Here is a 24,070-nt window from a genome sequence, read left to right on the forward strand (position 1 = left end):
CTCGGAGAAAAAAGAGGTTTAAGATCCATACCAGATTCAGAGTTAATGTAATGATGGGCACTTTGGAGGCCAATTAGCACCAGACTCCTGGGATGCGGATGGTAGCTCAGCGCGCAGGGCAAGAGTTCTCGGTCCCCGGCCGCACATTACTGGGTACTGTTTGGCGCCTCCGGCCAGGACCCGCATCCCCGCGCCCCCGCCCGCGGCCCAGGCCCGGTCCCGCCGCCTTCAGGACAGAGGAGCCAGGTGCCCAGGCGGCGGCAGGCCCCGCGCGGTTGGGAGAGCTCGGCCAGCGTCTTCGCAGGAAGCACCTGCGGCCCCGGACAGTTGGTCCGGACTCATCACCGCGCGAACCGAGCGTTTGCAGCTCTTTATTATCTCTTTGGCCAGGCCAGCGGTGGCCCGAAGTGCGCGGCGCCTCGCCGAGCGAGCCCGGGAGCGCAGTGGCGGGACGAGGGCGCGGCGCCTGAGCGGCCGCGATAACGCAGCCGCGGGGCTGACCGTGCGGCACCGCCCCGCCGCCCCGCCGCCCCGCGGACCGGCCGGGCGGGGCGGACGCGCCACGCGCACGACCAATCGGCGTCGCCGGGGACGATTCAAAAGACCGAGGGACCAATGGGAACCCCGGGAGGCCTCGATGGGGGGCGGGGCGGGGGCGGGGGCGGGGCGCGGCGCGCGCTCGAGCGCGGGGGCGCGGGCGCGGACGCGGGCGCGACGGGCGGCGTCGTGCGCGCGGAGCCGCCGCCGGGTGCTGCTCGGCGACTGTCCGGGAGCCGTTCGCGTCCCGCCGGAGCCCGGCGCAGGTGAGCGTCCCCGTGTCCGCCGCCCGGCGCGGCGCGGCCTCCGGGGGGCGGGGGAGCCGGGGACGCGCGGCCTCGGCTGCCTCTGCAGGGGGTCGGCCGGGCCGCGGCGGAAGTGTAGCCGAGGTGGAAATCGCCGGCGCCTCCCTCCATTTTGGGCGCGCGGCGGCGGTGTCGGCCGGGAGGGCGGCGGTGGGGGGACTCGGGCCCCTGCGTGCGGCCGCGGCGGGGACGGGGATGCGGAGGGACGCGGGATGCGTTGACGGGGACGCGGGGAGCGGGGATGCGGGGATGCGGGGTGCCGGCGGGCGGGACGGGGGGCTCGGGGGGACGCGGGGAGGGGATGCGCTGACGGGGACAGGGCGCGGCTGCCGACCGCCCTCGCTGTCACCGGGCCCCGGGCTTCCACGCTCTGAAAGCGGATGGTGAAGCGGGCTGTGCCCGCTCGAGCCTGTGTTTTCACCGTTTTAAGGCTTTTAAAAAAGTTCTCGTCGTGACACCGGCCCGCGGCCTCAAAGGGCACTTCTAAGGGCTGGGCGCGGAGGGCCTGGCCCGGGAGGACTGCTCCCAACGGCGGGGCGCTCCGGGACCCCCCCCCCCCGGCCGCGCGAGGGCCCCCGAGGCCGCGCTCACCTGCAGCACCTGCCGCACCGGCCCCGCGCCGCGTGCACGCGTGTGCCGGTGCCCGCCCCTCGTGGCCGCAGCTGTGGCGGGGAGGCCGGGCGCTGCGGGGCCGGAGCGGGGCCCGGTGTGGACCGAGCACCCGCAGCTCGAGCTGGCGTGCGGGAGCTGTCTGCGGAGGAGGGCCAAGAGCGAGCTGCAGGGAGTGGACCTTACCTTGGCGCCTCGGGATTACTCAGGCGGTCGGGCGGTCTGCCCGGGCCGGCCTGGGCGGTGCTGCTTCCGCGGCATCCTGCGGCATCCTGCCGCCGGGGCGGGGCGGGGGGCAAGGCCGGGCGTTTGCAGAGCTGGCCTCAGGCCCTGGGCCCAGGTGTGCAAGGGGAGCGGTCCGGCTTCCTTTGAGCTTCCCTTTCTCTGCTGTATCTGGACTGGTTTGGAAAAGTGAGGGAAAGATGACCAAAGGCACTTGGAACACCGTGCTCTCTGATGGGCAGCATTCTGTGGTGTTGATAAAGAGTAACACAGCGGAGCCCAAATGTGTGAGGATCCCAGTACTGACAGCAAGTTAGCAGGCAGGTGGCCTCACAGGAAGAGGCGTGCTGGTATTCAGTAAACAAGCTTTTCCTTTCCACCCTCAGGGAGGCCTTTCCGTGTGGGGCAGGACGTCATCAGGTGGGTGCCTGTGGCAGTGGGGCCCGTGTGCCCCATCCCGGCCCATTCGCTCCCGCGGGAGATTCTGTTGGAGGGTGGCCGCGGTCACAAGTGTGGGAGGAGCTTGGGCAGAGTGGAGGGGAGCCTAATGCTGTGGTTTCATCTTCTGGAACATTTGTGGGTACCACAGCGGTCTCCTTAGGAGAGGCCGGCTTGGGCTTTCTTCCTCAGCCGCCGTCTGAAGCAGCGCTATGAAGTCCCGATGCTCAGTTGTCTTTTTTTAAAAATTAAGCTTAGCTTTATCTGATGTCATTTGCAGATATCTTCTCCCATTCTGTCGGTTGTCTTTTGGTTTTGTGGACTGTTTCTTTTGCTGTGCAAAAGCTTTTTATCTTGATGAAATCCCAATAGTTCATTTTTGCCCTTGCTTCCCTTGCCTTCGGCGATGTTTCTAGGAAAAAGGTGCTGCAGCTGAGGTCGAAGAGGTGGCTGCCTGTGTTCTCCTTTAGGATTTGGATGGACTCCTGTCTCACATTGAGGTCTTTGAACCATTTGGAGTCTATTTTTGTGTGTGGTGTAAGGAAATGGTCCAGTTTCATTCTTCTGCATGTGGCTGTCCAAAAAAAAAAAAAAAAAGCTTAGTGACCTAACAGATATCCATCACGTATTTTAATTTATGTAACCCAAAACATTTAATTGGGTAACAGAAAGATGGCAGTAAGCAAATGTTCAGCAAGGTGCAGTATCTGCTCCAGGGGCTTTTTAAAAAATCATTTTTTCCAGTCTTTGAAGAGTTGTTGTTTGAAACTTGATGGCATCTTCGTGTAGCAAGATACAGTGGTCTTCTTTCAAACCTGGTTGACCAGCCTCAGAGCATCAGTACCAGTAACAGTGGTCTGATTTTAGGGGGTATCGGGAGAAGGAGGGGCACGAGAGAAGAGAGAAGAGTGGCAGATTTCCTTCCTCTTAGTATTTGGAGGCTTTTGCACCTGAATGTTGAAACGGGCAAGGTTTGCTGTTGTCACCTTCCTTTTTGTCCCCCTCCTCCATGGCTCCAGGGGTCCACTGCCCCCTGCTTGCCAAGTGCCCCTCAGGTGCCGCCTCAGCCAGGTGTGACTTCACCCTGAAGCTTCTGGCTCCTCTCCCCCTTGTCCTAGCCCACACTCCTTCATTAGCCCGCGATGCTATCTCAGGTGGGTACGGGCAGAGAGCGCCCTCTCCGCTCACATGTGATGGGCTGACACCCTCTAATCACTGGATAAGTGGCTGGGTTTGCTTTCATCTCCCAGCCCAGCTCCTATCTTTCTAAACAAGTGAAGTTTGTGAAGTCTTTTCTCAGGCAGTTAACAGTGAAGAAATGTGCTTATGAAAGGTCTCCCCTCGGAGGGGTGAGGTAATGCCGCTTTGTCTTTTCCTAACTCCAGAGGGCTGCTGGGCTGCCCACATGGCGTTGTACAATTGGGTCTTGACGGCAGCGGGGTGAGGAGGCATGCTTACGGGCCCGGACCATCTAGCAGGTGGCCGGAGCAAGGTGATTTGGGGAGCATTTCTCTTCTTAGACGAGGCCCCCAGCTTGTTGAGCAGCTAGTGCAGAAGGCGGGAGGCGCCCGGTTTTGTCACGTAGCAGTGGGACTCTGCCACTCGGTGGACGGGGAAAGCTTGCTGCCTGAGAGCTGGAAGCACCCAGCACCAGTCGATAATTGAAGAAGGGGGGCCAGCAGGCCTCCCGTAAGCGGTCATTCCTGCGGGCTGCGTGTGGTTTCTTGGAGTGCCATTGAAGCGCAGCTCTGGGGCCATGTGGGAAAGAACGCTGTAACTGAGGGTGGATGCCTGCTGCGGGCCTGAGAGGGCCGCTAGGACGAAGGCCCACGTGTGGTTGGCGGACTTGCCTGGTGTGCATTTGGGATTTTAGCTTTAAGACTTGAAAACTTGATGAAAGCACCCCAAATTTGCTATTTGTATGGGTTTGGAATTATTTTTCTTCTTGTTGGTGGGTCATAGTAATGTAAATTACACATCCTTGATTTTCCCAGATGGCTGTTTCTTAGAGTTTGTTTTTAAAAGAGGTAATGTGTTAAAAATTAAATACATTTTTAAAGCCTTTGTAAGACTATATGCAAATTTACCTGTCTTTCTAAAGTGAGCTCTACACCCAGTGTGGGGCTTGAACTCCTGACCCAGAGACGAAGAGTCACATGCTGTACTGGCCAAGCCAGCCAGGTGCCCTGTATGTGGATTTATAAATCAGGAAGTGGGTCCTTTGTGACTGCCTTGTTGAATAGCAAGAAATCTGGTCACTCGGGTGATAGCATTTTGCAGAGTGCAAACCACTTGGTGCCTTTCTGTCCTGCTGCATCTTCGTGTCACCGGCAGGTACCACAGTGGTGAGATCATCCTGGGTAAAGTGACTGCAGATGAGATATGCCCTAGCAGAAAGAACAGCCTCTGTGCGTCCCTACTCTGCCATTTCCTGCTATTTTTATGTCCTTGGAAAAACTGGTTAACATCTTTATACTTTGTTTTCACTTTTGGACTAAGGGATTGGATATTCCCCCTCCCCCCACCCCCCCAAAGGCCTTTCTGGTCCTAAAATCTCTGCCAGTTAAACACTTTGGAAAGTTGTATTTTAGTGTTCAGTCTCTGAAAAAAGACACATGCAATGACTCCTTGCTTTTTCTTTTAAACTGTTTAGGCTGATTTTTCAAAATGCCCAGTAGGAAATTCGCTGACGGGGAGGTGGTAAGAGGTCGGTGGCCTGGAAGTTCGCTTTACTATGAAGTCGAAATTCTGAGTCATGATAGCGACTCCCAGCTCTACACCGTCAAGTACAAAGATGGCACTGAACTTGAACTGAAGGAGAATGATATCAAGGTAAGTGCTCCTTTGCTTTGCCAGAGTCTGTTTATAGGCAGGGAAATAGCTAGTGTTGTGTTTCTAGGTGTAGAGTGGTCAGTTCTGGCTCTGTGTGGAGTGGTGGGGCCGCACTTCGGCTTTGGGGTGGGGAGGCACGTGTACAGCACGGTGTCCTGGTTCCCGAGGCTCCCAGTTCTGGGAGAAGACCTCCTTCTGTGTTCATGTCCCTGATGTCATGCCTTCGGGGAGGGAAGTTTGGTGGGTGGTGCTGGGTCTCAGGGAGGGCTTGCAGAGGACATGCGGGTGGGTGCTGAGGCCAAATGGGGAAAACTCGGGGGATGGAGGTTCACGGCTCTGGCCAGAGGCTTGGCGGGGGGGTGGCAGACAGGGAGGGCCAAGTGCGCGGTGGGCACGGGCCAGCCGAGGGTTAACGGGAGCAGAACCAGAGAGGTTTGGGCTTTGTCCTGACCACTGAGGATTTCATCAGGAGAATGACATTAACTAGAGGTAGGTCTGGCCCAGGGCTTCTCAGCCTCTGTGGTGGGGGCCCGGGCTTTAAATGATCTGGGCCATGGTGTAGAAGTGCTTACGTAAAATACCATAAATGACTTACTAGACACTTGGAAGAAATGCACGCAGTAAAAGCCCTAACTTTGTAGTGTTAGATTCAACAGGCATAAAATTGCTATGTCGAAATGCTGTGAGGATTTCTACATGTCTAGTCTCAATTTCATTTTTTTTTTTTTACAATTCTTTTTTATTTATTTATTTTTTAAGATTTTTATTTATTCATGAGAGAGAGAGAGAGAGAGGCAGAGGGAGAAGCAGGCTCCCAAGGAGCAGGGAGCCCGATGCGGGACTCGATCCCAGGACGCTGGGATCATGACCTGAGCCGAAGGCAGACGCTTAACCATCTGAGCCACCCAGGTGCCCCTCAATTTCATTTTTTGTTGTAGATCAGTAAGAAACAGTTCTTGAACCCATAGCCTCTGAACCACAGTTTAAGTACTCTCGCCTGAGGTTGGCAAAGCTTTTGAACAAAGGGGCAGATAGTGAATATTGTAGGCGTTATGGGCCATACAGTTTCTGCAGTGCGAGGGCAGCTCAAGGCAGTCTGGAAGTGAGTGGACATGGCTGTGTTCCAATAAAACTTTATGGACACTGAAATGAGAATTTCAAGTAATTCCCATGTGTCAAAAATTTTCATGTTTCTTTTGTTTTTGTTTGCAATCATTTACAAAATGTAAAGCCATTCTCAGCTCCTGAGCCACACAGAATCAGGTGGGAGAGAAGAGGGCAGAGCGAGATGTTGCTCATAAGTAACCCAGCCTTGTGCCCCGCTTTCCAGATGTTGAGAGAGCACCTGCGGGACTCAGTTTCTTGTTACCGTATGTGGTTCGCTTGTCCCCTCATCTTGGTTTGACTCGGTGTCTGGCAGCTGCTCTTGGGGGTGCTGTTGGCAAAGTGCACGGCTAGTTGGCTTGGACGCACCCATTCTGGGGCAGTACCTTCTGAGAAGAGTCAGGAGTGGAAGGGCCGCACGTGTCCTGTGGGAGGTGGGCCACTGCTGCAGCGTCCGGTTGGCCTGGTGCAGCGGGCCCCCGGCTGCCCTGGTGCCCAGGGAGGTCGCCGAGCCCCCGGCTGCCCCGATGCCCAGGGAGGTCACCAAGCCCCCGGCTGCCCCAGTGCCCGGGGAGGTCGCCGAGTCGATGGTACCGGGCATGCCTCGGCGCCCACTTCTCGTTCAGGTCCGTGTCGTGCTAAAGCTCTGTGTCTTCTTGTCCCCCTCTAGCCTTTAACTTCCTTTAGACAAAGGAAAAGTGGCTCAACTTCCAGTTCTCCCTCCAGACGCCGAGGGAGTAGGTCAAGGTCGCGCTCCCGATCCCCCGGTCGACCACCTAGAAGTTCCCGCCGATCTGCCTCTGCTTCGCACCCGGCTGACATTAAGGAAATGAGGAAGGAAGTACTGGAAGTGAAGCTGACTCCGCTGGTGTTGGTGAGTGTGTTGGGGCTCGCAGGAGGCCCTTACCCTGGTCCTGGGCTCGGTCAAACCGCCTTCCCCTTCGTGGGCATGTTTACTCAGACCGTAGTGAGTCATAGTGAAGGGTCAGGGAAGCATCGCGTCGGAGGTGCTGACTTTGGAAGGTTACGGAAACCAATGGAAGAATAGGAAGTATAATATTTTTAAATGCCAGTGAAAAAGAATGCCAAGTTACAAGAGTGCTGTTAAATATCATGGCTTTAAAAAAGGCAGTGTTTAAATTTCATATAGATGTAGATTGTAGGTTGAACTGAAAAAGTTTTATAGTTTATAGAAGTTCATGTATAAAATAAGGAAACATAACTATGTGTTACAAAAACACACCCTTGGTTTCTTGGCATCATTATACTTGATCACTTGCCCTATTCCAAGATGATAACTTTAATGGAATTACTTCCTGAGTTGAAGCTTGGAAAGGTCGGTGGCCAGAACCTGTAGGCCCGTGTACAAGGATATCTTAGGTGGTAGGCCACGTGGAAATGAGTTTGAAGAAAAAGAATTGAATGAAGGTGATCTTTTATTCTGTTCACTTATATTATCTCTTTACTGGATAAAATGCACACAGATTTTTAATAATCCTAAAAAACTAGATTTAGGTACACACTGTTTTATAGTCAGATTTTTAAATTTTAAAACATTAGGAATAAACCGCGCTATATTTTTGTACATCGTTTGCTGTATGGAACTGTTTGGCTGTACCGTAAGCTGTACAAATGTGATGTGATTGTTCACATCCGCTCTCTTATTAATGATAGGTATTTAGCTTTTTTCATGTCTAGTAAACAAATATTCTTATACAACATCTGATACTTCCCGAAGATCAGTGCTTAGTAAGAAGTGGAATGGCCAGCTTGGACGGTTGAGCAGATTCAAGGCTTGAGCGCACGTGGCCAGATTGCCTCAAGAAGGTTTCTGCCAATATCCATAGTGTGTGAATGCCCATTTTCTCATTCTGAGAATTATAATAATAATTTTTTTGGTCGATTTGATTGCCAAAGACTGTCAGCTCACCGCTTTCCCTTGCCTTTGGTGATTGCTGGTGAGCTTGACCATTCCGTCTGTTGGCGGCTCTGAGGCCCAGTCAGCGGACTCAGGTTAAGGAGCAGGTGCTTTGTACTGCTTTCTGTCACTTTTTCATTTTTAGCATCTGGTGCCCGTTCTGTGTTTACAGTGTGACCTTCTTGCAGTCCTGGTGACCCAAGAGCCACAGACTGGCTGTGTTCCTCCAGCAGAGCCCTGGGCCACTGTGTCTGCACCCTGGAATTGAGGATGCTGTGTGGCATGGGAAGGGCCCCACAGTGCTGCGTGTAGCTTTGATGGTCACATGGCTGCCCGATCGTGACCTTTTGCAGTAACTCGCCTCCCTGTGTTCGCATCCTGTCACTTTGCAGTCAGCACGGTTTGGGGCTGGTCAACCAGCTGTGGCAGGGGGTCACAGGGTTGCTACAGATTATATGGCGGACGTTGGAAGCACGGAGAGTGTGGTATTTTTTTTTTTAAAGATTTTATTTATTTATAATAAATAGAGACATAGCGAGAGAGGGAACACAAGCAGGGGGAGTGGGGGAGGGAGAAGCAGGCTTCCCGCGGAGCAGGGGGCCGGACGCGGGGCTCGATCTCAGGGCTCCGGGATCACGTCCTGAGCCACAGGCAGAAGCTTAAAGACTGATCTCAGCCAGGCGCCCCGAGGGCATGGTTCTTCCGTAGCTCCATGTGCTGCTGAGTAGCTCGCTGGTGCCTTGGCAGATTTCAGTGTATGTGGACTGTTTTGCACCGCTCAGTTTGACTGCTCTGAGCTAGAACTTGACACTATCTCACACGGCCCTTTGCCGGTGGGCCTCCCCAGGACATTTTTAACTTGCTTTCCTCTTGGTTTATTAGTGTTCTCATTTGTCAGTGATGCAGAAAGGAGCAAAGTGACAGATTTCAGCCATGCATTGCCTGAAAAATCTTTTGCAAGCTCACACACTTCCCTGCTTCAGTCCGATGAGAAGTTCCCTCCACTGTCTGAAGAGTGTGAGGAGAGGGACACAGGCAGAGGGGGCTCAGGGCTCCATAGAAACCGGGCAGCAGGTCACTGGCGGCACTCCCTAAGTACCCACCATGTCTTAATTTCCCCTTGGTGGCTAATTTGGGGCAGTGAATGTCTCCCCTCCCACCCTTTTAACCACTCAGTGAACTAATTGACCAATTTTTACTTTCTCTAACATTAGAGTATCTGCCATTGAACAATGACATTGTAGCACTCAGTCTAATTATGTTTAAAAGATGAAAGATCTCGTGTAGAGCTCTATACTGCAAAATCCAGTCTTTACAAGACTGGGAAATTCTAATCAATTTTATACCTTTTCCTTTCGAACAAAAGTATGCTGAAATCCCTTAGAATTGAAGCTGTGAGAATCTTTGGTTTGTTTTATTGCTTGATTTTGTAATAGGAAATTTCTGCCACCATAGTCTTTTTAATAAGGTACGATTCTTATGTTTACAATGGTTTGTATTCCTCACCTTAGAAGCCGTTTGGGAATAGCATCAGCAGATACAACGGGGAGCCTGAGCGCACAGAGAGGGATGGCCTGCCTCACAGAAACACTGAGGTATGGGGCGCCCTTTTTGTCTCTGGCACTTGTCCTTTTTGTAAATGTGACTGTCCCTCAAGAGTCACACTGAACACCATAGTGTTCTCTTACGATCTAAGATTGTGTCCTTAAATCAAGACTGAATTTAATTTAACAGATTATTATATTATTATATTAAGATGCTGAATCAGTTAATGTGGTAGCATCAATGATAATTATTGACCGTAAACATTTCTATTTTCTATTTTTTAATTAGGAAAAATTCCATTTGTCGGAAGAAAGTAGTTACATATCTACACAGTATGGCCTTTGGCCAAGAAGAGAGATCAAATTAAAAGACACAGATTCTAAAGAAGAAAACATTGTTGCAACAAAAGGGTCTACATTATTGAAAACCTCTGAAGGGCCAGCCACGCAGACCAAGGGCCTGGAGTTTGGCGGAGTCCCTGGTAGGCGGCAGCGCCGGGCTTAGCGTGGGGAGGGCGGTGGCGGTGAACGTGCGGGGGAGTGGTGGCGGGAAGGAAAGGCCGTCCTCTGAAGGAGTGTGAAGCAGGTCGGGCCTGAGCTGGGCGGGAGCCTGGGGAGGAGCCTTCCAGGCAGAAAGTCCTGCCGTGGGAGCAGTTTTGAGGATCGTCCTAGAGTGGAGAGGGTTGCCCGTGTGGCTACACTTAAAACTTCCAGCAATCTGTTAGTAGGTTTCGAACAAAGAAATGCAGAAGGTAAAGGGAAGGTTGGTGTGGGAGGTGTATGCAGAGGACGGTGAACAATTAGGGACGGGAAAACGGACTACTGAGGCCCGAGGGGGCGGAGCCCGAGTGCAGCCATGCCTGTGGGCGGAGGCCATGTCCACGGAATGGGGTCAGGGTATCTGCCAGACCTGCCTGACAGGTTGGCTGTGAGCATCCAAGATCTGAAGTGTTCAAAGGCTTAGTGTTCTGAAGTGGGTAGTAATTTGAAAGTGATGAAATTTCATGTACAAGAAAATACTAGTAAAAGAAAAATACCCCTGGCTTAATTGCCTTGTGTTTTGTAAGTTGTAACTGGGCTGGTCAGGTGGCAAGAGGTGGTGTCCAGCATCACTGTGTTTGCATGCGCACTCTGTGAACCGGATCCCGTCCTAATTGCTAGAAACTTAGGGATAGTTTGTTCGCTTTTTTACCATTAGGCTGATAAGTTTTAGATGTTCCGATCTCTAGTTTGCTGGAATCTCCACGTCTGCTGCCGTGGTGGTTGGATTTTAAATGTATTAGAGCCTGGTCTGTGAGGCTGAGTTCAGCTGTCCGGTGCTGGACCTCAGCTGATTTGCTGTCTCCGGGCCCACAGGCGCTCGCCCACTGGCCAGACGGGTAGAGGTGAGGAGCTGATGATGGCACCTTAGCAGTTGGTCAGATGGTTAGCCAGCCTTCAGCTCTGCCTTGAACAAGTGAAAGCACTAGATAAACCAGACTGAAATTTGAGGCTTGAATGGTCACTGATCGTTTGCAGGTGTGCTTCTCATCATGCTTGGCCTGCCCGCCTTCCTCTTCCTCTTGCTGTTGATGTGTGAACAGGAAGAGCCCAGTCTTCTGAATTTCCCGCCTCCTTTGCCAGCTTTGTCTGATTTGTGGGAAACCAGAATGTTTGGGGTCTACCTCCTCTGGTTTTTGCTTCAGGCTCTGTTCTACTTACTGCCAGTCGGGAAGGTAAGTTTCCATTGTGAGGGCGCAATGTCTTGCCACCCCCCCCAGTCAGGCATTTTTAGGGTAAAGCTCTACAGTAAAAACACACATTGAGATTAACTTAGATAAGTCTACTTCAAACTAGATGACTTTCAATAAGAAATGCAGTTTCTATGGTGAAAGATTTTACAGATATACACGTACGTGTCTATTTCCGTGCATTTACAGACTACGGCCCAGCACAGTTGTTAGATAAGGATCCTACAGGGGTCATTGGAAATTAGCATGTGGGGTTCTGCTAAGGCTGTGATCTCCACTAGGCCTCACCTTTCTCCTGGGTCCCCTTTCGTAGCCAGTGAAAGGGAAGAGGAGTCTGGCCCAAGACAGATGACACCGTGTTAGTGCTTCCTATCTCCTATGAATTGCAGCATTTCTGAATAGTCGTTTTGGGGGGTAGGATGTGGCTGCCATTGGGCAGGTGGACTTTTTATTTTCACTCATCCCGATGGAGCTGTGTGTTTCTTGAGAGAGAGAGAGAGTGTGTGTGTGTGTGGGGGGGGGGGTGGGGGTGGACTGCAGATGAACAGACGAGTGCCCCTGACCCGGAAGTGCTGACCGCCTCCTGGAGACGGAGAATCCACGGAACGGCTGAGTGAGCATGCGCGTGTGTGTGTTATGTAATGAGAAGAGCACGGGAGTCTGTGGGATGAGTCCGCACGCGGCAGGTGGGCCAGGGTAGCCGGGCTCAGTGTGGGGCCGATGGGCTTGTGCTCTGTCCCTGCAGACGTGGGAGCTGGAGGCGGACAAGGTGGTGGCGGTTTCCAGGCAGGGGCGGTCGGGCAGCCTTGGCCGAGCAGTTTCTCCGAGGGGTCTGTGTGCACCAGCCTGTCAGCGTTCACAACCTGTCGCTGCCTGTGCTACAGAAAGATGTCGAAGTTTAAAATGTAGAGGTTGCTAGAGTGTTGGGCTTTTTAAAGCTTTAAACTAAAAAGACCTTTTTTTTTTCTGTTAAGGTTGTGGAAGGCATGCCTCTTACTGATGGAAGAAGACTCAAATATAGATTGAATGGTGATTTTTTTTCTTTTTCCTTAAGCTTGAGTCTGATGATTGCCCAGAGCCCATGAGTGCTGTGCTCCTGCACGTGTCCGAGCCACTGGCCGCTGGTGGGACTAGCGCGCATTCTTGCCTGTGGGCTCCACGGCTAATCGATCGGACTTGTCTGTGTATTTTATCACCGGGGCCCCGGGCACGGCCAGGCCCAGAAGTCCCATGCTGCTCCGGGAGCCACGGCCACAGGCCTCTGGGCGTCTCTGGGCTGCATCTGCAGTCTCCTGCTGGGACACTGTGCCCCCGAGTGTCTGGTGGCATCCCTGTCACCGCTCTGCTCAGGGACGCCCTCGGGTTACTTTCTCTCCTTTTTTATATTTTATCTTTTAATTATTATTTTTAAAAGATTTTATTAATTTGAGAGAGTGAGAGTGAGCGAGAGCATGAGTTGGCGGGTGGGAGCAGAGGGAGAGGGAGAAGCCGGCTCCCCATTGAGCAGGGAGCACAGTGATACGGGGATTCGATCCCGGGACCCTGGGATCATGACCTGAGCCAAAGGCAGACGCCTCACCGACTGAGCCACCCAGGCGCCCCTTGTTTTAGTTCTTATTTTTATCTTAATTCCAGTATAGTGAACATAGCGTCATGTGAGTTTCAGGTGAACAATGTAGTGATCCCACACTTCGTCCGTCAGCTGGTGCTCATCCCTTCTGTCCTTTCTCCTGTTTGTTTTCCTCTGTAGCGGCTGTGACAACCAGGGCCTGGGGGACTTGGTTGTGTTCCCCTGGGCCCCTTGGTGCCGGGAGGGTGACTGGCCTTCAGGAGGTGCTCTCTGACTCTGAGCAGCGGGGTGGGATGTGGGAGGGCCCCCGCGGTGGGTGCGCTGCGTCGGAGGATGCGCGCGAAGACCGGATGCCGTGCAGCTGACGTGCTCTCAGGAGCTCTGTGCACCGTGTGGTTGTCCCTCAGCAACAAGAGTGAGTAGACGCCCTGGGGAGGAATTCCATCGTAAGTTTTCATTCTTGGCCCTGTGAATCCTATTCCCGGTTACCTTTCTCACTTGGCGTACTTCTTCCTGTGACTTGTCAGTGCCTGCTCTGTCTGGAATCATTCTGCTGGGTTCTAGAAGGGCAGGCAGAGATACTTGAGGTGTGTAGAACGTGGAGCCGCGCTCGGTGCCTGAACCGTGTGCGCACTGCAGCAGGGCCCAGTCTGGGGAGAGGTGGGCGGGGGCTTATTGTTGCCTTCGGGCCTGTTGACCCTTGTGTTCGTGGGGCTCCCTGGGCACTCATTTCCTTCTTCTCGAGGCGGTCATGTTTTCAGTCCCTTCGGACTGCACGCGGCGCCTGGGTGGCGGCTGGATCAGCTGCTCCACCCTTCTCTCTCCGGCTTCCCCATCCGGTGGCCGGGTTCCAGCCTTAGATTTCTCGGTGTGAGATTTCAGCCCCGTAAAGCCGAGGAGCGCCCCAGACACTCCGAATGATGATTTGCAGTGCACACGGGCTACAGGGCAGGAAGCTGCTTTATCTGCTATCCTTGGCCTTTAATATTCATCAGTTTTATGAGAGTTAAATGAATGTTTTAGAAAGTTAAAGTTAAAATACCTAAAAGTTAGTCTTTGGACTAAACCTGGTATGTGGAGGATGTGGACTTAAATAATAAACCGCGGTGACCATTTTGCTTTACAAGACCTGTGATTTTAGAATTCGTAGGTAAATAACGGCTACCTCTACTCTGTGTTTGGTGGTTTGTCCAAATGTAACTTGCTGACTGAATCAGAATACTGCTCTTGTAGGCACTTAGCTCCTGGAAGCAAAAGCTGTTTCTTTAGCTCAGAGACAAGGCAGGCGGTCCTCAGAGCCTGCCGCTCGGGTAGTGAGCCGAGCAGGGCCAGCTGGGCCAGGGTTCCCTGGGGGCCTCTCCTCTCCTCTGAGGGCAGGGTCCTGAGATCTGTATTCTAGGGGGAGAATATAACTGGGATCTTCTGAAACCATTATCAATCAGGTATTTTCAAGTAAAAACAATTTTTTTTAAGATTTATTTTTAAAAGATTTATTTATTTTAAAGAGAGAGTTGGGGGGAGGAGCAGAGGGAGAGGGAGAGTGAGAGTCTTGAGCAGACGCCCTGCGGAGCAGGGAGCCCGATGTGGGGCTCGAGCCCAGGACCCTGGGATCATGACCTGAGCTGAAGGCAGACGCTTAACCAACTGAGCCACCCAAGCGCCCCCTTCTCACCTTTTTAATAGTGAATTTCTGTGCATGTTCAGCTTTCTCTTAATTAGAAGCGCATAATGACTGTTCGTAGTGCACAAGAATAGTTTAAGTATGTTAGAGTATGGGAAAAGCCGAGTGAGTGCTGGGCTCTGTCTGGAAGGTTACCTGCCGTGCGCGCCAAGCCCGAGTCCTGATGCTAGTGAGCCTGGCGAGTGGATGCTGGGCACTGTGTCACAACGTACATCTCGCGACGGCTGCATTAACGTTTCTGTGTTGTGCTGTTTTTAGGGTTCTACGCTCTCCTGCTGACGGCTGTGGCCGTCGGGGCAGCCATGTTCTGGGGTGTGCCGCTGCTCTTCGTGCACGAGCACTTCCTGCAGCTGGTGCTGGCTGCCTTCGCCTTCGCTGTGGCCCTCAGCGCCTACCTGGCCGTGCGTGCTGCGGGGGCGCCCCCGGCTGCCCTGGCCCCTGCCAGCTCCGGTGAGCAGCGCCCCGCTCCCCACCCCCGGTCGCCGCTCTGGGCCCCCCGGGGAAGGAAGGAAGAATGGCGTGGAGAAAACATGTAAAGGAAAATACATTTAAAGGGAAAACATATGTTCGATATTTCCTTCCTCCTTTCCTAGTCGATTCTCTTCCTTTTCCAGTCACGGGATGACAAGTAAGACCTTTTGTTGTCGTGACTTAACGTATAGTCACCAATGTTTTATTAACATCAGCATCACAGTTTAGGATGATTTTTTCCTTTGGTCTCAAGAAGTACACATCCTTAAAAAGACGAAGCCAAGTCATGGAGATCACTAAAAAACCTCTGGTTCCCTTAAAATCACGGGCTCTGGCCCTCGAGGCCTCGCTGCTTCCAGACGGGTCCTCATGGCCGTCCTCCCTAGCGCACCCGCCTGCGCTGCCCCCTGCCACACCTGGATGGGCTGGCCTGGGACCCCAGATGGCAGACAGCAGTGCTCTTTGTAAACCTCCCAATTGCTGTACTATTTGTGTAAGAACTTTCTCCTCCCAGGAAATGCCATCTATGATTTCTTCATTGGCCGTGAACTTAATCCTCGGATTGGTACTTTTGATCTCAAATACTTTTGTGAATTGCGCCCTGGATTGATCGGATGGGTATGTTGTCTTCTCTTTAAATTTCAATTCTGGAGTACACAGTAGTCTTGCATTTAGAAAAAACTGTAGATCATTTCAAGGAAACTGTGGGTTTTTAGGAATAGTTTTATCTGTTTTTAGGAATAATTATAACTTTCCACAAATCTGTATTTGAAGTATTTTGTGCCTGCAGATAGACTCCACAGGGTTAAGATGCCCTTGTTACAGGCATGAAACATTAAGGGTTTGTTTTATTTTGATTATAGCAGGAACGCATAGTGTAGGTAAATTCACGTAAGAAAAAATGTATGCTTGTCGTCTTTAAAAAGAAAGCAAAACCAAGTTTGACCTAATTTTAGACCTGTCGGGGCGTTGCAAAAACAGAGTCGGGATTCCCTTCGGCACCTTGCTCGTCCCCTGCGTGAACATGGGGCACAGCCGTGGAGCCTCGGGGCCAGCGGATTACCCATTATCAGCTAATTCCACAGACCTATTGAGTTTCCCCTCTTTTTTCCACTGTTAGCCTTTTTCTGTCCCAGGACCCTCACTGGACAGGCCTCCAGGGCACGTGGTTGTGACTCCGCTTTGTCTCCTGGAGTCTTTCCCTGGCTCGTGTGACCTGGCCACTTGCAGTGTGCTGGTCACATACCACGTAGGGGTCCCACTGTCTTGTCATGATTGGTGTGAGTGATGCATTTTTGACAAGTGTCCCACGGAGGTGACTGCGTGTCCTTCCTGGGCCGTCACACCTGGGTTCGTGGTGTTGGCGTCTCGGCCCTGCAGGTCGCTGCGTGGTCAGGTGGACGCTGTGGCTTTCCTGGCTGTGAGGTGACCGTCTCCCCCGTGGTGGCAAAGGGCCTGGGGAGACACTCTGAGATGGTGCTCACCCCTTTTCTTTTAGGTGGTTGTGAACTTGGTGATGCTTTTGGCTGAGATGAAGCTACAGGATCGAGCTGCTCCATCCTTGGCGATGATTTTGGTTAACAGTTTCCAGCTCTTGTACGTGGTGGATGCTCTCTGGAACGAGGTAATTCATTCTAGGAGGCCTTGAGAGTCGGGGCTTGGAGTGCGGGCAAGTGGCCTGCCTGACCACTGGGAGCCTCGGCCTCCCGCGCAGGGTTGGGAGTGCACCCCTCCCAGGCTGGTGAGGACTGGGTGTGTGCGTCTCCGCGGCCCCTGGAGTGGACACGGTGAGCGCTAACGCACGGGAAGTGTGTGGGAATTTGCTGGTGCTTCTCTGTGTGTGTCAAGTGCCCCTTGGTGCGAAGTATTTGAGATCTGTGGGTGTGATGGATTCATAAATAAATCTCAGTTTCCTAATTACTGTATCAAATGAAAGATGGATAGATCATCATTGAATTAGGATAGTGCTTTGTGGATTATCAAGAGATGGCTAGTTTTACATACTCGGGGGGTGGCGGTTATTGTTGGTGTTTGAAAATACAGATAGCTCTGGCCGGATGGATAGAAAGTCAGAAGTCCCGGTAATGGAGGAAACCGGTTTAAGTCAGGCCAGGTTCCTAACCCGAGGCTTTCCTTAGGCTGAGAAGTGGTCAGTGTTTTCTGCTCCTTGGAGACTCTTCATCTCAACTGACGAGATTCCCCTTGAAAATAATGTATTCCTCAGGCCTTTTTATACCCAGGTTATCAGTTTCCTGGTGTCTTTGTAATCTGTGCCTCCAGATTTCACGGTGAGTTTTCTCTCAGTTTTAAAAACAATTGGCAGCTGACGTGATCCTGTTGCAGGGCCAGTTCGCGCGCCGGTCTGTTGGCGTCTGGAGTCGGAGGTGGCTCCCGCGGGCTGTGGGGTACGTGGCCAGGCCGGCCGCCGAGAGCACCATCAGAGTGACTTGGAAAGCCCGGTGCTTGTCTTCCAGTGATCTGCCTTGGCTTTGGGAGCGCTAGGGCCTCTGGAGGCCAAGGAGCCTCAGCTACAAGCTCACGGCTCTTCATTGAGATCCCGCGGCCATGTGCTTTTGGAAGAAAACCCCCATCCCAGAAGCGTGCCTGGTCGTGTGGGCGTGGCCTCTTGCTGTCGGGTGACGAGTGGCCCCTCAGAGGCGGTGGATGGTCGCCTAAGGCGGACGAGGCTTCCCTGTTGCTTCATCATCTCAGAGGCTTTTTTCACTTTCTTTCTGGTAGCTTGTTGGTGATTAGTAGTTCTTTCTAATTTCTCCTCCTCCCAGCTTTCTGACCCGCGGTGGTGGTCCCTGTTGACGTGGCTGGAAATTCACAGGTTCCGCACGTGTGGCCACGTCTGCTGTCGAATGTGGGGAAGGGGCGTGGGGGCGTGGTCGGGTGGAGGCCGTCCCTGTGCGTCATCAGCCCTGCAGTCTTCGGGGCACGGCCGCCTTCAGTCTCTGGCTGCTGCTGGGCGCTGGGCGGAGGCTGAGCCACCGCCTCACTGGGTCGGGGTACCCGAAGGAACCGAGAAGAGTGATGAAACACAAGTGAGCGTTCCCCGGCCTCTCTGCGGGGCTGCCCCGGGGACCCCCTCCCTACGCCTGCTCCCGGCGGCGCTCGTCCCCCCATCCCTGTGGTCAGCGGTGCACCCAGGAATCACCCGGCGGGCTGAGAGCCTGTGTGCACAGCAGTGGGCACTCTGGAGAGCGGCTGACTCCCGTTGTCGTGTGCTGTGGCCTTTCTGGTGGAGAACATTCTTTGGAGGGACCGCTTTGTTTCTCTAACCTGGGCCAGTGATCCTTCCCCAGAGCACGCACTTGCCATTCTTCCGTGGTCTGGGAATCTCAGGGCCTCCTGAGTTCTGACCCCAGTGGCGGCTCTGTATCCGGAGTCTGGCCTGCACGTATCTGGACCCACAGAGGGCGCGTCTGCTTGTGTGGCCAGGCGGCCCACGTGGAAGGCAGACGTGAAAAGCCAGATAGCGATCGGAAGGTAGATGGGCACACGGGCAACGGGCGCAGAGGCAAGCTCTCGGGCAAACCCGGAGAACACTTACTGCAGAGCAGGCGAGCGGTGTGCTGGGGGGACGAGGTGACACACGGGGCCCCTGCCTTTCCTCCTGTGGCCCGGTGTGGAGAGTGGTGGGGGCCCGTTCGGGACACTCACTTTAGCCTGCGAGCAGGTGTGGCTTTGAGCAGCACTTGGTCTGGTCGGGGGGGTGGGGGGGATCAAGGAAGGTGGCTCGGTGGCTGGGGAGCCGTAGGCTGAGGTCAGAGAAGGGTGCCCCGGGCAGAGGCAGGAGGCACAGTGGCCTTTCCGAGATGTGTTATTCCCACATTGTCGAGTGAGTGGGTATGGTGACCAGAGATGGAGGTGGCGGAGTGACCTGGTGGGGGACACGTGCCTGGGAACCAGACCCCCCCCCCCGCAATAGCTCTGTATGAATTGGACTAGAAACCAGTACTTTACTTGTATACCTGAAACATAGAAGCTTTCATCCCCTGAAGGTCTTTAAAAATGGCTTGTCCGGCTCTTTCCTCGCAGGAAGCATTGTTGACGACCATGGACATCACCCATGATGGGTTTGGATTCATGCTGGCTTTTGGAGACTTAGTGTGGGTTCCCTTCATCTACAGCTTTCAAGCCTTTTATCTCGTCAGCCATCCCAATGAAGTGTCCTGGCCTATGGCCTCTCTGATTATTGCTCTGAAACGTGAGTACTGATTTCAGCCTCTGCATGTTCAGTACTGTGTACGGAGTCGCTCGTGCTCCGGCAGCTACACGTTCTGACACGCCCTTTTAAATGGCCGTAACTAGCTTAGGTTTGAAGTAGTTTGTGATGGGTGAGAAACAAAAAGATTCTTGCGCTTGCAGAGAGCACGGATGCTTCATCCTTCAGTGGTTTTTCCTTTGCAGGGCCTGCTTTTTCTGCTGGGCACCCCAGAAAGCAGGAAGGTTGGTCCTGCTGTGCTAGGCCCGCCTGCTGTCAGACATGTGTGAGGCCTGGCGCTCTAGCAGGGGACTTACAGCCCAAGGAAGGTTGTGTTGAAGGTGGAGAGAACGTCTCTGGGGAACATCAGTCAGTGTAGACTCACTGGAGGATAGGGTGTTTGATCTCAGTTGTGAGTGGGTGGGGAAGGGTTGGGGGGGTGGGGAGTGCAGCTTGGTGGGAGCCAAGGGGCATCATGGGTGGGTGTGGACTAGCGTCAGTGCGGCTCTTCTCCTAGGACACTGTTAAATGCCTGCACCCGAGGTAGGGTGGGAAAATCAGCAGGAGCTTCATATGATAATAGTGAGTTTTCCTACGCTAACTAGTATCCATGGCAGAAGAAATTCCAGACGTTGGTTAAGATTTAGTTTCATCATTGGTTTGGTTATCCATGCTCACCATGCCCGGGCTCACTCAGGGCAGTGTGCGCCTAGTTTACGGGTGAGCGCCCTGTGCCCAGCGCTGTGTGGAGGCTGGATGAGATGGTGGTTAACAGGTAGTGATATGTCAAGGCCGATGAGACATTTGAGGCCTGAAATAAACCAACCAGCTTGTAGGCTCTTTGGTGGGACTTGGCGGGTATTTCTGTGCAGGTCATCCTGGTACCAGGTCCAAGCTGCAGTTTGATTGATTTTGAGTCCTGCAGCGTCCGTGTTCTGGCCCGTAGGTGCTACGGCACCAGAGGACTTGCCCCGTGTTCTTGATTCTGCTGGACACCAGCCTTGATGGAATTACAGCCCGGACTGTAACCGGTTGTATTTATGGATGTGACCGTATTGATTGGTTTTGCATTCCCCTGGTGGATGGTGAACTTTCAGGATCGTTCTCTTTTGACATTCTGAGATTGAGTTAAGAACAGTTCAGAACCTCTCAGAGTATTCCTGTCCTTTGGAAACTTCCTCAGAGCATAGAAATCATTTCTAAGTGACATTACAAATGTTTTTAAATATTTGATTATATCGATATAAATTGTTAACGTGCAAGTTTTAAAAAATTACAGTTTGTGGATACGTAATCTTCCGATGTGCAAATTCTCAGAAAAATGCATTCCGGAAAAATCCCAGTGATCCAAAGCTTGCACGTAAGTATTGGTTTATATTTATGTTATCTCCAGCACAAAGATTTTGTGTGTCTATTTGTGTAGAGATCATTATAAATGTATTTTTATTTAGATTTAAAAACCATCCATACTTCAACCGGAAAAAATCTTCTAGTTTCTGGATGGTGGGGCTTCGTTCGTCACCCCAATTACTTGGGTGATCTCATCATGGCTCTGGCGTGGTCCCTCCCCTGTGGTGAGCACTGTCCAGGGGGGCCGTCGCGGGGCCCTGGGAAGGGGGATGGGCCGGGTGCTCCCCTACCTGCAGCTGCACCTGATCACTTGCTTTCTGAGCCGAGTCTGGGGGAGCAAAGTTAGCATGGATTCGAGGACTCGGTGTGGGAGGGCGTGGCTGTCCCTGTGCCCTGCAGAGCCTGTCCCGCAGATGCCACCTTCTGCCACGTGCCGGGGGTGGGGGGCTTCCCCGTCCCGGGAAAAAGGGAACAATCTCGCCTTCACTTGGGAGGACTGGGAGGAAAAGCAGGGAAGACAGTGTCGGGATCGTGAAGATACCTCATGCGTCCGCTGCCGCTCCGCAGGTTTTAAGCACATTCTGCCCTATTTCTACGTGATCTACTTTGCCTTGCTGCTGCTTCACCGCGAGGCGCGTGATGAGCGCCAGTGCCGGACGAAGTATGGCCGGGCCTGGGAGCAGTACCGCCGACGCGTGCCCTATCGCATCATCCCCTACGTCTACTAGCCCTTCACTGGGGCCCGGATGGCGTCTTACTTCTCTGGTCAGGACTGCGGGACCGAGTGGCCTCTTCACCTTGCCACGTTTATTGTTACTAAATCACAACAATTAACAGAAGGAAACAGGTAAAGGTGTTAGAATTTGCTTTCTAATGAGAAAGGATCCATTCTTAATACCATGGGTGTCTGGGTTTTGGTGACTTTTCAAATTGTGATTGTTTTTGTCGGTGGTGTTTCTTACATGAAACCAACTGTGACCTTCGAAGCACATTTATGTTTCGTTATATTCAGAGAAGAGAATTTTCATCCATTTCCTTTGGAATTAAATCATTTACTAGTTAAGTGATTTGAGCGTAGACCCCGGTCCTGCATTAACTGCATTCTGTGAAGAGTGGGGGGAGAGCTCGTTAGCAGCCACGGATGAAGGGGGAGTGTTAGGAGCAGTTCGCTTACCCTCAGCTTCTAGAACTGCATTTGAAAATGTAAATACATAGCTTTCATGTAATATATGGGGACTTCAGATTTTTCTGTACAGTATTTTGAATGTGACATAGTCAGGAACTAAGTATCTTTTTAACAAAAACATTTGCAGTATTTTAAATTAAGTTTTATAAAGTAATACATGTCAATTAAAAATTGCAAAACAATTAGTATTCATTTAATGTTGTATAAAGATGCTGTTAAAACATAGGGTATTTTTCTTAATCCAAAGTTTGTGAATTTGGTTGGCTTTGCTACCTCAACCGCAGCCGTTCATTTGCCTTTATAAACTGTTGCCAATAGAAAAAAATAGAATATATATTTTTGCAGTAACATCACTATTTAAACATTTTTACACAGATTGGTGTTTGAAGACTTGCCATTTCAGGCTGATATTTTTGTATTTTTTTTTTTTTAAATAAAGCTGTGGCTTTGCTACTGTTGAGGTCGCGCCGTTCATACTGTGTTTTGTCCTCCCTCAGAGTCACAGAACACTGCTCCCTGAAGGAGGCGTTCATCTAAAACAAAAGTTCAAAAGCACTTCCCTCCTGTAGTTTACTTCTTGTGTGTAGGGTAGCTGTGGTTATTAAATGCTAGTTGATGGAGTCTTATTATTAATTGTCCTAGAACGGAACAGTAGCAAATTCACTAAAATTTTGTGTTCAAAGTTAAATTGTTCTCACTATCTTAGAGGGGAATCTAATGAATATAGTGTGTATGTTTGGGTTTTTAAGGATGCATTTTACATACGAGACACTTGGGTGCACGCCCGTGCTGTACGGCCGTGGGGCGGTGGGGCCGGGCTCCGTCAGTGTGATCCTGACGTCGGTTTGCTCTTGAAACCTTGTTTTGGGGGAGTTGTCTGTGTTTTCTTCGTACTAATGGAAGCAGGCAGCTTTTTGATTCTGCTTTTCTCCGGTGTTGGAAAGCGCGTCCCCACGTGCTCCGTGCTCGACTGACCAAGGAAGCTGTGGGGCAGGAAGGAGGACATTTCCTTCTCTCTCCAGGAATGAGAGAAGAGCCTTTGCCAGCATAGTGTTGCCGTTTCTGATCTCAGCTATAATTTGTTGTTCATTTTGTTTTTGACACATTTGACAAGTGTTTTATGATGAAGTTTTAAGTTGGAAATAAAGTTGGAAATAAAAAAGGTGTTGTCCTTTGCACCTGAGAGGCTCTTTGCCCCACCTGTGACACAGGAGCCTGGAGGTGACCACCGCCACCCTCTTGGGCCGGGGCTGGGGGGCGTCCAAAAGGCGACCTGGGCCCACGGCTCTTGGCATTGAGGCTCGCCGAAGAGCCATCTATTTCGTCCTTGTTTGAGAAAATAGAGAAACGATCCAAACCCTCATGGTCGGTCCTACTCTCCGAGCCTGTCTGAGCCCCACAAGCATCTAAGGATGGTGGGAAGACCGTGCACGTCTGTGAGGTGTTTGTGTGTCCGTTCCCCTTGGCCTCTACTCCTGGACTGCGGGCAGGAAGGGCCCCGGCTCCAGAGCTCACGGACTGTTAGCAAATCGTGTCTAATTCTGGAAGCTACTTGAGCATTTTCTTCATTTCTAACCGACAGGGACTAGGCTCATTGTTTTTAACACTGCTGCATGTAACTAGCTTACGTGGTTTTGGGATGGTTACCTTCAAGACAAGTGTGTAGATGACACCAAAGTAAGATGTTACCATTTAGTTTGAGGCTCTCATGGATCTGGGTGTGGGTGTGGGCCCCGCACTGCCCGCCCACCACAGGGACATGGTCATCTGTGCATGTGCCCGGGGCTTTTTGCCTGCACGCCCTCTGTTGACGGAAGGCAGCCACAGATGTGGCTTTGGGTCACACTCCAGGCAGAGTGAGCCAGGGCGAGACTCGTCGCACTGAGCCCCAGCTTCCGCCCGGATCGAGCCGTTGCCGACACCCCATGGGACATGGCGGCCTGAGGATCACGGTTCCAATGTGTGTGCCACACCGTGCTCGGTAGCAAAGATCCTGCCGGCAGAAGCGCATATTGATAGTGACCCAACCTGCTGCCCGATTGGGATTTGGGGTTCCAGTGGGATGAGTGCTGGTGATGTCCCAGGACCCCTTCTTTAAGAGAAGAAGATCTGCCTGTCTCAGAAGCCCGCAGTCAGGCCAGGAGGTCCTGTTCTGGGCTCCACGCAGTCAGGGAACGAATTCTCAAGAACTAGCCCTCATGCATGTTGTATTGTCGGTAACTGCAGAAATCAGTACTGCTGTTTGCTGGGCACGGAGGTTTCCACGCTCGGAAAGGGAGGCCCACTCGCCTGGGGCCTGGGTGCTCACCTGGAGGTGTGTGCCTGGGGCCTGGGTGCTTAGGACAGAGAGCAGCTGGCGGGTC

The 24,070-nt window shown here is 52.4% G+C and overlaps 1 protein-coding gene across 2 annotated transcripts; it reads left to right on the forward strand.

The window, feature by feature from the left end:
• The first annotated feature begins 706 nt into the window (after positions 1-706).
• On the forward strand, positions 707-23,167 carry LBR (lamin B receptor). 2 transcript variants are annotated; one of them, XM_028111488.2, is made up of 14 exons: positions 707-803; positions 4,765-4,943; positions 6,718-6,921; positions 9,477-9,560; positions 9,799-9,991; positions 11,028-11,224; positions 12,214-12,268; positions 14,749-14,940; positions 15,476-15,579; positions 16,460-16,585; positions 19,006-19,174; positions 20,451-20,531; positions 20,623-20,745; positions 21,089-23,167. In XM_028111488.2, exons 2-14 carry the CDS (start codon positions 4,779-4,781, stop codon positions 21,247-21,249), a joined length of 1,854 nt encoding a protein of 617 aa, XP_027967289.1. In that variant the 5' UTR covers positions 707-803; positions 4,765-4,778; the 3' UTR covers positions 21,250-23,167. The 2 variants fall into 2 exon arrangements, with proteins under 2 accessions (XP_027967289.1, XP_027967290.1); XM_028111489.2 differs by lacking the exon at positions 707-803 and adding an exon at positions 1,774-2,093.
• Positions 23,168-24,070: the final 903 nt, after the last annotated feature.

This window comes from Eumetopias jubatus, unplaced genomic scaffold (assembly GCF_037043125.1).
Source record: "Eumetopias jubatus isolate StellerSeaLion01/CBP00866 unplaced genomic scaffold, mEumJub1_p1.0 scaffold_12, whole genome shotgun sequence".
NCBI lineage: Eukaryota > Metazoa > Chordata > Mammalia > Carnivora > Otariidae > Eumetopias > Eumetopias jubatus.